The 15,327-nt window shown below is 39.6% G+C and overlaps 1 protein-coding gene across 1 annotated transcript in view; it reads right to left on the reverse strand.

Moving 5' to 3' along the window:
- Window positions 1–15,327, reverse strand: part of LOC134754807 (UDP-glucose:glycoprotein glucosyltransferase) — a 106,708-nt gene that overhangs the window by 39,340 nt on the left and 52,041 nt on the right. Inside the window, exons 12-17 of the mRNA XM_063691184.1 lie at window positions 13,695–13,843; window positions 12,924–13,109; window positions 5,661–5,839; window positions 4,779–4,861; window positions 1,669–1,841; window positions 1,361–1,500 (exon numbers count right to left, since the gene is read on the reverse strand). Of these exons, the coding sequence (XP_063547254.1) occupies window positions 1,361–1,500; window positions 1,669–1,841; window positions 4,779–4,861; window positions 5,661–5,839; window positions 12,924–13,109; window positions 13,695–13,843 (910 nt within the window). The remainder of the gene's footprint in view (window positions 1–1,360; window positions 1,501–1,668; window positions 1,842–4,778; window positions 4,862–5,660; window positions 5,840–12,923; window positions 13,110–13,694; window positions 13,844–15,327) is intronic.

Consider the following 15,327-nt stretch of genomic DNA (forward strand, 5'->3'; position numbering starts at 1 on the left):
CTATTAGCACGTCTTCTCATCTTGCCTTTTAATAATGAGGTCGCGAGCGTGCGTCACCGGTAATGCATGAAGAGAAGGGGCAGTTTTTAAAAATTCATCAAAAAATCATGGAGGTAAATTATACAAATTGATGTATAAGAATAGTTTCAGCAAATGTTGTAGATTGTTTACGTATCAAAATTACGTTGAAATAAGGTCGATTTTCAGAGAAATTGTCACTTGTTTTGAAGTAATTACTGGAGAAAATTGTTTTCGTCTAACTTTCATTTACACTACTTCAAAGTCATAATAATAAAAATGTAGTCTGATAAACGTCAAGTACAGGATATGTGTAATACAAAATTACCATGTTTAGCAGTCCAAACTTTACGAAATTTACAAATAAGAGCGACAAAATCATTGCTTTACGCGCGTTTACCTAAACGTCCATCAGAAAAGCAAACACTACTAATTTAGTGACTCTGTTTTCAAAAAATTGATCTGATAAAAGGTAAGATAAGAAGACGTGCTAATAGAAACCAGTACTTGTTATTTCAATTAGGTAACAAAAGGTGTACAATTTCACGGACTAAATCTATTAATTTTACATTTTTGCGACTAAAATCGACACCGGCCTCTTAAGCTCAGGAATGCACCCTTGAAATTAACGGAATAAAAAAAAACACGGTGTATATGTTGTTCCCGCGGGAGTTCTGCATTGCGTAAAAAAAGCTATAACTCCCGAGGGAGTATAGAAAATATTACTTTGCTAATTTTTGTTTAGATTTTACGTTCAAAATATCTGCCAGTCTAATAATTGGTCTACATATAGACATATCTCTTTTTACTTAGATACTTTTTACGGATAGTCTGATACGTTGCTTTTGATGCTGACTGTACAACTTACATTAAATATTTACATAATTTATTATGTTTATGCGTTTTTTTACAAACTCTACAGAACTACACGCCAAAAGGGCGTTAGTGAAGTTTTAGTAAGAAAACCTTGACGCATTAGTATTTGTGACGTTTTCAACCAAAAGGTACCACATTGTCGCTTGTCGATAAGGTTGATTTCGAATTGAAGCTATATGGAAATAGCGCCTTATTGACAACCGACAATAAGTACCCTTTTGGTTGAAAATGGCACATTTATACAGATGTGCAATTTGCGGGAAGTTTTCATAAGTTGGAATTTTCTCGTTTTTTTTTAATATATCACAAGAAAAAAAAAACTTTGTCCCAGTAAAAAGTGAAAGCAAAACGAGCTACGAAGAGGGACCCATAATTTCTAATGTCGCAAGTTATGGAACCAGCGTTTTTATTATTATTTGAGCTTAACCAGTTACGAAAAGGGCATGTATGGTGAGTGTGCATTTACCTCTTGAGGGGCATGTCGGAGTTCTTGTCCTGCGGGTTGAGGAAGAGCTTGACGCGGCAGTTGACGACGCGCCGCAGCACCAGCAGCAGCGGCGCCACGCGCTGCGCTGCGGTCGACGCGGGGTCTAGCACTGCCACGATCTACACATAACACGAAATGTTACATTACAGTCGTACATTAGCAATACCAATGTTGTATAAAATAGCTCTGGTTTTATAATACTTGTAAGGGCCTATAAACTCGAAGAAAAAATCGTGTCATGGAGTATAAAAAGCGAAAAGACTATAATATTACAGTGAGAATACAACCTCAATGGCGGCCTCGTCTGTGTGCAGCGGCGGCAGCTCCACGAGCGAGTGGTCGGCGCGCAGCCCCGCGGGCAGCGGCGTGCGCGAGCGCGGGCTGCGCGCCGCCAGCACCGACACCGCCTTCAGCATCTCGTCCGCGCTCAGCTTCGATACGTCGTATTGTTCTTCTTCGTCTATAAAACAAATTATTAATATGAAAATTGACTACGTCCTCAACGATTTATATACATGTTGTTCGCGCCCCTTTCATTCATTATAATTCACATTCATCCATCTCGCTCACTCTTTTTTTTCATAAATATATTCGACCTCATTTTCATATCACCCGCCTTTTTGTCGACTTAAATCGCAAATAAAGAAAAGCAGAATTTAAATATCTGTCATTGGTATAAAAAAACCGGCCAAGTGCGAGTCGGACTCGCGCACGAAGGGTTCTGTACCATTACGCAAAAAACGGCAAAAAAATCACGTTTGTTGTATGGGAGCCCCACTTAAATATTTATTTTATTCTGTTTTTAGTATTCGTTGTTATAGCGGCAACAGAAATACATCATCTGTGAAAATTTCAACTGTCTAGCTACCACGGTTCATAAGATACAGCCTGGTGACAGACGGACAGACAGACAGACAGACAGCGAAGTCTTAGTAATAGGGTCCCGTTTTTACCCTTTGGGTACGGAACCCTAAAAATGACAATCGAGTAAATACGCATTTCTTTGTGAAAACTAATTATATTTAATGGAATTATACCTAACATGTAAGGCCGGCCACATCAGTTCATTTATTCATATATAGCCATAGCCCCTTTATGTTCAGGGCTGCCCTTACCGCTGGTCATTTAGTCTCGCGTCTCCACATATTATAAATAAAATAATTAAATAAAAATGATTTAGTTCAGACTTCAAAAATCCATATATTGTGAGTATTACTTAAACTAGGGAACCTATAAACTAAGTGTTAGTCGCTAGTGTAAGTGCAATATTCCTACTATTTACTATGCAATTAAAAGTAAGTATACATTAAAACAGATACCTACTTAATTATTTTATTGTTTATTGAAAGAGCTTTGTCACTGAGTGGACGATGTCGCTCTGTATATGCCTATTACTGGTCCTGGGTTCGAATCGCGGTAAGGGCATTTATTTGTGTGAGTAGCACAGATATTTGTTCCTGAGTCATGGATGTTTTCTATGTATTATTTAGTATTTATATATTATATATATTGTTGTCTCAGTACCCATAACACAAACCTCCTTGGGGTTTATTTATTTTATTACAATATTAACCCAATAAAAAAACCAACCGGGCGAAAATTGTACGCGCTCACAGGCTTCGGTCCGGTCACATTCCATTAAATATGTTTGCTCATCTGATGAGGAAAGCAGAGTCGCCCAACTGCGATATTTGCGACTCTGTCGAGGATGTACTCGTACAGCACTTCCTAATGGAATGTGTTCGGACTCGGGACAAAAGGGCGCAACTATTTAAAGCTAGGGGAGGGGTTACGCAGTAACTGATATTAGGGTTTATCACTCGATATTGGCGGAATCCCTGTCTAAAACTGCGAAGTTAGTGTACAGTTTTTTTGATATCTAGTAGTTTCACTGTGTAATATAGAGGCCCAAAGGAGCCGACATCTCTCATTGATAAAGGTTTCTTTTAAATATGTAGATAATAAAAAATAAATAAACAATGAATGCCTTAATATAGGGCAGTCGAGGCGTCCAGCCACCGTCCTCAGGATGCTGTTACTGTTTCTGCTGCCTCTCACTCGTCCCAGCAAAGAGGCTATCCTCTAGCGTCTGATGGCATGGAAGCCATCCGTGTGCGCCTCGGCAAACATGCCTGACCGATAACACTACACTGGCGAGGCAGCTTTAACAACATTCTAAAGATATTAATAAACTGAACACGAAGCGAGTTATAAACACGCTTCGTTTGCTTTACCCATAGACTGCAGGAATAAAGCTGTACAACATGCTTTAAAAAGTGTGTGCTTAAGAGTCCCCGGCAAGCTCGGCCGAATATCACCTTCCCATACAATTAGTTCTCATTTTAAAACTACGTGTTGGATTGTAATGAAACTTTGCACATACAATGACGTGAGGTATATCTAGGTCTGTAATTAGTTTATAATATAGCTGTAGTATATTAAAAAAAAACGAAATAAAGCTAAAACAAGATTTGTATGAAAAACTGACGTTCGCTGTATTTTTTTCCTATGGTATGTAAAGCTACATAAACTAATTACAGACCTAGATAAACCTTATCCTATTGTAAGTACAAAGTTCCAGAGCAATCTAGCTAGTAGTTTTAAAATGAGAGCGTAACTACGTTTGTATGGAGAACCGAGCTTGCCGGGGGCTCTTGACCTCTCTTGAACATCTTACAAATCTATGGATGACCATGTTGCCCCTCATTGCTAAGGCTCTCCTTTCTCTTTCTATATCTATCCAACTCCTCCGTTACCATATGACCTAGATATTTAAACTTGCTAACTATTTTGAGACGCACACTACTCAGCATGATCGTAGGTATACTTTGAGGGTTGTATTTGCGAGCTTTAAAAAGCATCATCTCACTACTATAATTCTCCACCCATTCCATTACTGTAATTCATTTTAGTAAACCTGTGTTGTGTACAATAAAGAGATGATTACTATCACTACATTTATTTGCGTTATACCTAAGACCATGCTGGATGCCGGGCAGCAAAGGTCTCACATTTTACAAATTAGTTTTCTAATGAAATTGAATCGAGGGGCCGAGCAGCACCATGTCATCAGCATAGCTTATGTTGTTTACACACACACCGTCTATATTATGATTTGACTTGTAACTTTTACAATCATAGGTTTCATTATTGTTTAAGTATTTTTGCTGCTAGTGATCGCACGTTCACTTGCTAGCAAAATTTAGAGCCTTGCGAGAACATTTCATTGACCGCGTCACCGCCCGTTGTCGCGCAGTGCACGGAGTGCAGCCGTCGTGAGCACTGAAGCCTGAGGAAGGACCCCAGATGGGTTCGAAACATGTCGCCAATAGCGACGAATAATTTACGTGAGTTAAACCGTATCTCTTTAAATATTTTAATACTGACTACCACTTACCATCATCAGTAACTTCATTTGTCACAGTTTTTTTCTTATTAAATATTTCTGCTAATTTATCGGCATACATGTTGCTGCTAAATCTGTAATAAAACAAAAAAAAACTCAATTAGTATTTAGTACTTAACTATACCATCCGTAAATAGGAGTAGTTTATAGAATATTATCAGACTAACAACACCAAACTGCTATTGCATATGGACTGCCATGTACCGTTTGAGCAAAGATAGATATAACTCCCTAATAGTTTTTTTTTATGAAATAGGAGGCATACGAGCAGACGGATCACCTGATGATAAGCGATTACCGCCGCCCATGGACACCCGCAATACCAGAGGGGGAGGGGGGGGAGATGGATACAGAAAGATACAATCAAGAAAATTTGATTCTCGATCAGAGGGCGCTACTAGCTTTGGCCTACTGTCGTATAGATGGCGTTGACGGTTTCGTTTGTTATTTAACAATTTTGACGCATATCAGTGAAAGAGCATGGGTCAAAATAATAATAATAATTCATGTGTAATATCTCCGGTGTTGCAGGCGTCCATAGGCTACGGTAACTGCTTACCATCAGGCGGGCCGTATGCTTGATTGCCACCGACGTGGTATATAAAAATTAATGCAAATAAAAAAAATCATTTATCCATATTTAAATACATATTATCGTATTTTTATAAATCTTCATTTTTAGTTTTAAAGTGTGTCGATAGATGGCAGTGAATTTACTGTGGTTACAAAATTTATTATGACAGTACCGCTCTAGTATAAGTTACTCTATGGTTTGAGACATGCCTGTTCTTGTCACGTGTATAAGTAGCACATATATCGTTTGTATAATGGCATAGTTCTGTGGTAGGTAGTTCTGCTACTAGTAACATGTACCTCTCTAGTAGCAGGAAGTCGTCAAGCGTGAACCGCTCGTCCCCGTCTAGCGGGCCGATGAGACGAGCGTTGTGGAGGACTGCGCGCGCGCCGGCGCGGAGCTTCATGCTGCGCGCGCACAGCACCCGCGCCGCCTTCAGCACCCAGTCGTAGCGGTTCAACGCAGGCACCAACTCCGGCTGTAACGACACTCTCTTAGGCTTAGAACGCACTGCAATAGGCTAGATGACAAATTTTTATTAATGGTATCAATCGATCAGGTTTGTTTTTGGGATCAAATGTCTATATGGGACCCGTTGCATTAAAGCAATACAAAAGTCAGAAATGATAGTCAAATTCCGACAGTCGTATTTTACTCGCAAAACGCTCTAACAAAACGATAAGAGAACGTGACGTCAAGGTCACTGAAAGCACAGCATCTTGAATGTATGGAAAATAAGTAAAATTATTGTGATAAATTGCTCATTTGCTATCTGTTTTACTAGATTTTGCTATAAAATTCAACATGTGTCATCATCCCTATTTATTTCTTGCGGTGTCATGCTTCATAAGCGCACGCACTTGCAACAAACACCTGGACAATAAACTGAACAAAGCAACAGTAGCTTTTTGGCAATGCCGGAGGATGGTGGGCAAAAGATGGGGACTTGCCCCTCACATTATACTGTGGCTGTACAAAATGGTAATAATGCCAATGATCAGCTACGGCGCGGTTGTATGGTGGCCCCGCACCCAGCTAACCACAGTAATAGACAAACTAAATAAAACACAAAAACTAGCATGTGTGGCTGCAACGGGCTGCATGAGGACTACTCCGACTACGGCTCTAGAAATAATGCTAGGACTCCTGCCACTACACATATACATACAGAAAGAAGCGGCTGCCACAGTTCTTCGTTTGAAAAATCTAAACCTATGGACATCTTTCAGCTCATCGCACAAGAAGATCTATGAAAATACGATCTCAAAACTGCCCATGCTGGAAGCGCCTATTGACAAAATACCAAAAACTATGATCTTCTGGAGAGATTACGGCATATCGTTAACAGAAGATCCGAAAGAAGGACTAAACCAAACAAACCTAAGAATATTCACAGATGGCTCAAAAACAAACGAAGGGACAGGATGTGGTGTCTTCTCAGAGGACCTGAACATACACATCACAAAACCCCTTGGTAAACACAATACGGTATTCCAAGCTGAATGTGTAGGAATAATAGAAGCTTGCAATGCTATTACAAGACGACAAGTGAAACACGAAACCATACTAATATTGTCAGACAGTAAATCGGTACTACAAGCGCTATGCAGCGACAAACTTACCTCAGAGCTTATACTTGAATTTCATCGGAGCCTCACTGAAGTGAGCAAGGAAGGCAACAAAGTAACAGTACAATGGATTAAGGGGCATAGTGGATCAAGAGGAAACGATGCAGCGGATGAACGTTCAGAAACAGTTCGAGTGAAGTCCAGTTCCGCGGCCATTTAGAGGGTAAGGCCAAATTAGCCTCAAAAAAGCTTGGTGTGCTCAACAGATCGAGACAGTATTTCACGCCGGCCCACCGCCTGCTAATAGCTGTATAAAGCGCAGGTTCGCCCGCACATGGAATACTGCTCTCATCTATGGGCAGGGGCACCCCAATACCAGCTTCTCCCTCTGGACCGCATCCAACGAAGAGCGACTCGAATTGTCGACTGCCAGCGTATTTCGGAACGGCTTGACTCCTTGGCGCTGGGTAGAGATGTGGCCTCGCTCTGCATTTTCTATCGCGTGTATAACGGGGAGTGCTCCGAGGATTTGTTCGGATTAATACCTGCCGCTTCTTTTCGCCATCGCCCTACGCGACATCATTACCATCCTCACCACTTAGATGGTTGGCAGTCCTCAACTGTGCGTTTCTCTAGAAACTTCCTGCCTCGCACAGCTAAACTGTGGAATGAACTGTCGCCTGCGGTATTTCCGGACCGATATGACCTTCAAACCTTCAAGAAAAGAGCGTACTCCCATCTTAAAGGCCGGCAACGCACTTACAACCCCTCTGGTGTTGCGGGTGTCCATGGGCGGCGGTAATCGCTTACCATCAGGTGATCCGTCTGCTCGTTTGCCTCCTATTTCATAAAAAAAAAACCGGCATATGGACCCGAGTCAATTATGCCTCTACCAATATCCTACATACACAACCAGCTAGAACAACATCACAGACAACTGCACAAAAAGTACTGGAATGAATTGAAGACATGCAGGCAAACCAAAGAAATTCTACCGGAACTGAACCACAAGCTTACCAAAATATTACTGAAAACACCAAGAAGCCACTACGTAAAATAGTAGGATTAATAACAGGACATAACACACTAATCAAACACCTACATAATATGGGTAAAACTGATAGCCCCATGTGCAGAGCGTGCATGGAAGAAGAAGAAACAACAAAACTTATTCTCCTAGACTGTAAACAGGTAGAAGTATATAGGAGCAAATACCTAGGGAATCCATGCACACTAAAGGAGGCAACTAGCAACCTGAAGACTTTTCTAGGCTTCGTGGAGGAGCTGGGGTGGTTAGAGTAGCGCTACCTCGTTTCACGCAAAATAGGCACATTGGATGTCGATTTGCGGAAAATGCCCAGCAAACTAACTAACTAACGCACTTGCAAGACTGAATCCGCAAGAAATTAATCGCAGTTCTAGTTCTATGCGTTAGGCCAAGAGCCACGAAACGCACGCTTCGAGCATTTAAGCTCTGCTCGACACTGTCGCCGCTATACATATAATAGGGTTAGGCTAACACTATTCTTTTTTCGAACTGTCAAAACGATTAGCCACTATATGGGATTTATATGAAAACTGCACAAGTGACGTCACGGCCAAGTCACCTACTTTTATTAGTTCTATCCGATTTATTAAATAACTATGCTGTCTACTTTTTTCTAATAATTATCTGGTGCTTTATTCCGTGCATGGTGTATTTTTTTAATACTTCATTAATATTTGTGACCTTCAACGCGCCGCTCCCCGCACCGCGCGCGCCGACACAGTGTTAGGGTTGCCGACGCTTCTTTCAAATACTTAGGTGTCTTACGTAGACATCTGACTATAAATGTGTCTTAAATAACATTACCTACATCTTTAAAACAATTTAATAGTACCTACGTAGCTTATAACTATCGTAAAAATAATAACAGTAGGTGTAAGTACCTATATTGAGAATGTCTACTTTCGAGGAAAACCTCATCTGTCGAAAGAGCAAAAAACAATATTTTTTATTTGTTTTGTTGTTTCTGCATACCCACACTCCAATCTGTGTTATTTGTTCGTGATGAAGAAATTTTTTGGCATAGCGCGCGGTGACTTGCGTGCGTGAGCGTGTGTGGCAACCAACTAGCTGGCTTTTGTACCGCCGGCACAGTATTACAATTATTATTCCCTACAGTAACGCAACGCCTTTGATGTCGCGCGATGCCGCCGCCAGTGTAGGTACTTACGCTGTCACATGCAAATATGCTAGGGTTGTCACAAAGTGGGAAATAAAACAATTGTGATTATTACTACTCTGATGTAATCATTTATTCATATGTACATTCAAAATAATTAATTCGTCGACTTAATAAAACAAAACAGCAAATAAAATATCTTGAGCGATTTTATTTAAATAAATGGCTTATATGAATAAATAAAGGTCAGATATGCGTAATTATTATGAATATAATATTAATCTTAGAACCCAAAGAGGATAAGTAATAAATTGCCTATTTTTACTATTTTTGATACTTATTAAAAATATAATTAAGCGTTTTTATTTACATTCACGTTCACTCATTCAATTCATTCATTAACTTTTTTTGCAATCAGTACTTCTTGTCACCTCAACTCCCGTGGAAATACCTATACCCTTCTTATACCTACATTTATACTTAGGTAGGTAGTTAGTATACTTATATAAGATTGATTACGACTTGGCAATTTTATAAATTTCATGAAGCCGCCGGTAGAAGTAGATGTACATACCTGCCTACTTACCTGATCGTACCTCCTACTACATAATTTTGATAAAACTTCATGAGGTTTTCTCGTCACGATCGAGTGCAAGTAGCCCTTAACTTAGTTAATTAATACAAATAATTACATAATACTTAGTAAGTAGGTAATTACTAGATGGCGTTTTGCTATTTAGTTCCAACTTATAAGTACACTAATGAAAAAAACCTACCTCTCGTCGCGGGGAAATCTATGAAACTTTAAATCCTTCTGAGATTTCGATGTCGAATTACATCCGAACACAGAACAGTTTGTGCGCACCATTATAGAATATGTATAATTATTACTAATAATTATGTAGTTATGATAACTGAAGTAAAAACACGCCTGCGTCTGCCCTTCGCGCTCGGTACCACAAACTAAGCGTGTTTGTGGTACGCGGCCCGCGCCGCCCGCCTCCCCGCGAGTTGCCCTCCGTTGCTCTGCGTAAGTACATTTTAGACGTGTGCGCCGATTAAAAAAATGATCGGCGGCGGCGTTTGCCAAAAATTGGTGGCGGCGGCGTATTTTCGGCGTGAAATCGGCGTGACCTTGACTTTCAGGTTTCTTAAGAAAAATCATTAATTTGTTGTTCTTCTTGCAAATTTAATCAATCCAGGTTGCTGGCCAGAGTGGCCAGTGATTCCAGTAAACTAAGTATAGTTTAGAATAGGGTGTGAGTAAAATAGGATTTCTAAATGAATAATATAGGATAGGTATAATAACTTGATTTCCCTAGTAACTTGGATTAAGGGGTTACCTGGTCCCAATGACCTACGATCCGATCTGTAACTCTCCATTTTCTCATGATGTCCATGGTTTATCGTATTAAAAATGACAGACTTTAACAAAACAGAACTCCATAATCCTTGAAATTTGCTAGACATAGTGGATTGCTATGGCTTCCTCTTTACGGTTTTCTTGTCGTACAAGCACCAGGCTTACTGAGACGTATCTTCTTTCTCGTTTTCTCATTGCTGAGCCGAGCCGTCATAAGCCGAGTGGACTGCATGGTGAAGACCGCAAGCCGACCTCTTCATTGCGTTCGACCTTCTCACACATGCTCCAACTCGAGCACGTTTGCCATCGGCGTAAATACATGTGTTTCTCCACATCATACGTTGAAAACCGCATGATATATCCGAGGAATCTAAGGGCTCGCCCATGGCATGTTGTGAAGAGGTAAGTAGCGATATTGAGCTCTCAGAGTTTTTTTCTTCTAGCTGTCCAAGGTATAAGCAGCAGTCTTCGTCAACAGCACATCTCAAAAGCACCAACCTTTGCCACTTCACACTTTTTTGAGACTACGTTTCGGTACCATATACTGGAATATTGAAAAGACGAGAGCACGCAAGCGCACTTTATTTGCACGTCGAATACCTCTCTAGAACTTTTATCTTCAATTTTTTCAGAAGAGCCGCATGTTGATGTTTTTGCTGTTGTTATTCCCGTCAGGCAGGCGACAATAGTAGCACATTTTGTTACAAGAACTTTTGTATCAAGTCATATTATCATTCATTCTTGTTAGATGGCCCATTATGGAAAGGGCTTATAAGTTTATAACTACTACAAAAATGTTTGGTTAATTGAAAGCCCCAGTGACCCAGGTGACTGTAACCATAGCAACGAGTGACAAGAAAATGTTGCTTCACCCATTTACAGCTTTCACATTTCCGTAGGGCAAGCGAATCTACAGTGTTGTCACTCTTTCTCTCTTTCTTTTTAGGGTTCCGTAGCCAAATGGTAAAAAACGGAACCCTTATAGATTCGTCATGTCTGTCTGTCACTCTGTCCGCCCGTCCGTATGTCACAGCCACTTTTCTCTGAAACTATAAGAACTATACTGTTGAAACTTGGTAAGTAGACTAAGTAGATGTATTCTGTGAACCGCATTAAGATTTTCACACAAAAATAGAAAAAAAAAACAATAAATTTTGGGGGTTCCTTGGCATACTTGGCACTGAAGCTCAAAAATGTTTTTTCATCAAACCCATACGATTTGGGGTATCTATGGATAGGTCTTCAAAAATGATATTGAGGTTTCTAATATCATTTTTTTCTAAACTGAATAGTTTGCGCGAGAGACACTTCCAAAGTGGTAAAATGTGTGTCCCCCCCCCCCCCTGTAACTTCTAAAATAAGAGAGTGATAAAACTGAAAAAAATATATGATGTACATTACCATGCAAACTTCCACCGAAAATGGGTTTGAACGAGATCTAGTAAGTAGTTTTTTTTAATACGTCATAAATCGTAAACCGCAATTTACCTTTCACTCACGTTTCACATAAAAAATACATTGTTAAAATTATGTAATGTACGGAACCCTCGGTGCGCGAGTCCGACTCGCACTTGGCCGGTTTTTTTAGGACACTGGGTCTCAAGACTATTCGCACATCAATATTTTCAGATTTTTGCTGGACTTAAATAGTCAGGTCGCAATATTAGCCTGTTAGTTTTTCTTTTCTATTCCACCTTGAGGTCCCATAGTACATGAGCCCTGTGTTTTCGTTGCTCGTAACTCTCGTAAGTCTTGTCACGTCTGAGGATTCTGCCTTCGTATGTGAGGCAATGTAAATTCACAATTAACAAGAAAAAATCCTACTTCATATACCTATCGCTATCTCATCTTTCTTGACGCTGAGTACTGAGGATTACTCAGTTACTTTAATCGGTATGTCAAACAGTCTGTGCAACTGGCTCTTCTGTTTTATTTAATTAATAATTGACGTATATCTGACAAAAAAAACCATATTGTAATTCAGATACCAACTTGGAATAGCTAATTAACAACACCCAAGGTCACGCCGATTTGACGCCGACTATTTATCGGCGGCGGCGGCGGCGCGTAGTACATTCGTCGCGCTACTGTAGGGAATATTGTAATACTGTGCCGCCGGCGGGACGAGATTCGTAGGTATAAATCCAAGCTCGCGCAGAGAGTACCATAGGCCTGCCTTGATTTCCTGTTGCGCAGCGTACGGCATCAACCGGATACCAAGGCCGTACTGCAGTTAGTACATAAGCATTACGTATCTAAAACTTAACAATAAAGTCGATATGAGGATGACAGGATAAAAGTCCATCTTTTTGTGGAGCCGCGTTAAAAGGTGATGTTTGTGAGTGTAATCAGAAATTATTTTGTTATATGGCACTATTGTGACAGAAGGCAAGACCAAGCCTGTCTCTTTTTGAAGGTTTGACAATAATGGTTTAATAACGTTACTACAGATTATTTTTCACTCACCAATATATCGCAATCCTGTCTTTCGTGGCAGCCCTCGTCTTCCAAGAGCTGCGTGACGTATTTGGTGGCCTTGGCAGGGTCGAGCGCCGTCAGCGCCGCGAGGACCACCTTGTTGAGAGACTGGTCCGCTCTAGACGATCCGTCCACGTTTGGAATGAAAGCCACGCGCACTCCACGCGAATCTCTCTGCAATTTCAAATCCATGTAGTAATTGGGTCAGTAAACATTTTTTTCACCTCAGCAGCTCGAACAAGAGCCTCGCTACGCTCAAGATTCTAACTTAGAATCACTTGTTTCGTTCGTGATTCAATTATAGCATCTTTCGCTTTCTCGGGACTCAAAATAAACACTCGCAAGAAAAACCAACTTTCCTCTCTTGTTGCACATAATTATTTATAAACTTATCTGACAAACTACATAGTTTGTCGGCAGAAGCTAAGGTTTACAGTTTTCTAACTGTTAAAATTTTGTTGTCTCTTGACACAATTGTCTCACGCTTTGAAGAATGTTTTGACTGTTGCTAGACTGAGGGTATTACGTACTTGTACAAGGCTAAAACTTCTATAATATACTAATACTATAATATACATATACTGGGCAAAAATTTTTGTTTTGCGTTTTAATGTTTTTCAATTGTTTTTTTAATGTTTTGTTTCAGTTTACCATATGATCGTAGGTTTAATAGTAAGAAAATTACTCCAAAAAAATTTTTGTCAAGGTATTTTTGGGTCATATTCAAAATTAAAATAAATGATCATAGGAATAGCATACCATGAAAGTAAGAGCATTGTTTAGCAGTTCCCTAGAAAGTTTTTGGTTGAGATCGCCAGTGATCCAGATAGTTTGCGTGATCTTCTCCGGTGTGCCAGACTTGGCGAAATATCTGAGAAGCGGCAGGGCGGTTGCTATTGCGTCGCGTCCTACAACAAACAACACGTCATAGGTGTACAATTTTACCAAATTGTTCAATGGTCACCCCGTACCCGTTTGGAATATTATTAGTGCTCTGGAATAATTATGACGATTTAATATTAGCAGTTGGCTGGCGAGTGGCTTGCGTGAATTTTTCACACATTCACAACAGATTTTTGTCGAAATTATCTAATTCCCAAAATTATACTAAATATTCGGGACCCACTGTTATAATGGCATGTTGACCATTTAACATTTGGTAAATTGGGGTACCTAATGATTCTCCGACAAATTTTTAGCAGATTATTGATTCGCAGACAACGATTCGCCGAACATCGTTTCGCAGATTGATTTGTTTGTAGATGTAACTTTTGGTCGACTAACGTTACGTTGATTCTTGGTTCACATGCAGTTGATACAGTTCATTTCGCTTCTGTGTAAATTAGCAGAACCATTTGCCAGAGTAATCTGTTCGTTTAAGCAACGTTAATAATAAGTCGAGTAATGTTTCACGTTTTATACATCCTTTATATATTTTGGATATGTAATCACTACACCTTATGTTCTGTTTGTTATGTTCGAGATAAACTCAAGAACTGCCGAACGGATTTTCATGCGGTTTTCACTTATCAATAGAGTGATTGTTGAGGAAGGTTTAGGTGTATAATTTGTTAAGGTTTTGTGTAACCCGTGCGAAGCCGGGGCGGGTCTCTAGTAATACTCAATTATCCCATTTACACAAACATTTTGCTCTCATGCTAATACCGGGCTAATAGTGATACCCGAGCAATCGTTAAGATTCCGAAAAAGCGGAATCTGGAGCATTGTGAGGGTTTCAAGGCATGTGGGTTAAACAAACCTTGCCATCGAGTGAAACACAGCACTTTTCACCACACTATCCCGAGGAGAATACTAACTGTAAAACGTTACATATAATTTCAAAATGACTGCTTTTAAATATCTTGGGGTTAGATATCAAGATATTACGTATTATTTATGGTATATTGTACAAAAAAAAATCAGTAAGGTACATATATCGTATCTGAAGGATACAATTTTGATATTTTGTGTCAAAAACAAAACAAACTATACCAACCGATGAAAAGGCGCAGTTAAAGGGTTAAAGAGGTATTTCCCGTTCGATATATGGATATTACGTATCATTTTATGATTAATATGTACCGTATCTGCAGTACAGTTCCATAAGTCTCGTAAAATAGGTATTGAAGTAGAACTGTCAGTTTGTAAAATTGAAAAAAAAAAAAAAAAATGTTAATAATATTATTTTCAAAATTGCTTTCTTGGTGTTGGATATGAGGATATCACGTATCATTTGTGGTATATTGTACAAAAAAAATCAGCCATATCGTATCTGGAGGAGCCCAAACTTGGTATGTTTCGATTTTTTTTTTGTTTTAATTAAAAAAGAATGGCCGAAATGTAAGGATGTGATATATTTTTAGAATCGCCTCAAAAAGCCCTTTCGTATGAT

Source organism: Cydia strobilella, chromosome Z (assembly GCF_947568885.1).
Source record: "Cydia strobilella chromosome Z, ilCydStro3.1, whole genome shotgun sequence".
Taxonomy (NCBI): Eukaryota; Metazoa; Arthropoda; class Insecta; order Lepidoptera; family Tortricidae; genus Cydia; species Cydia strobilella.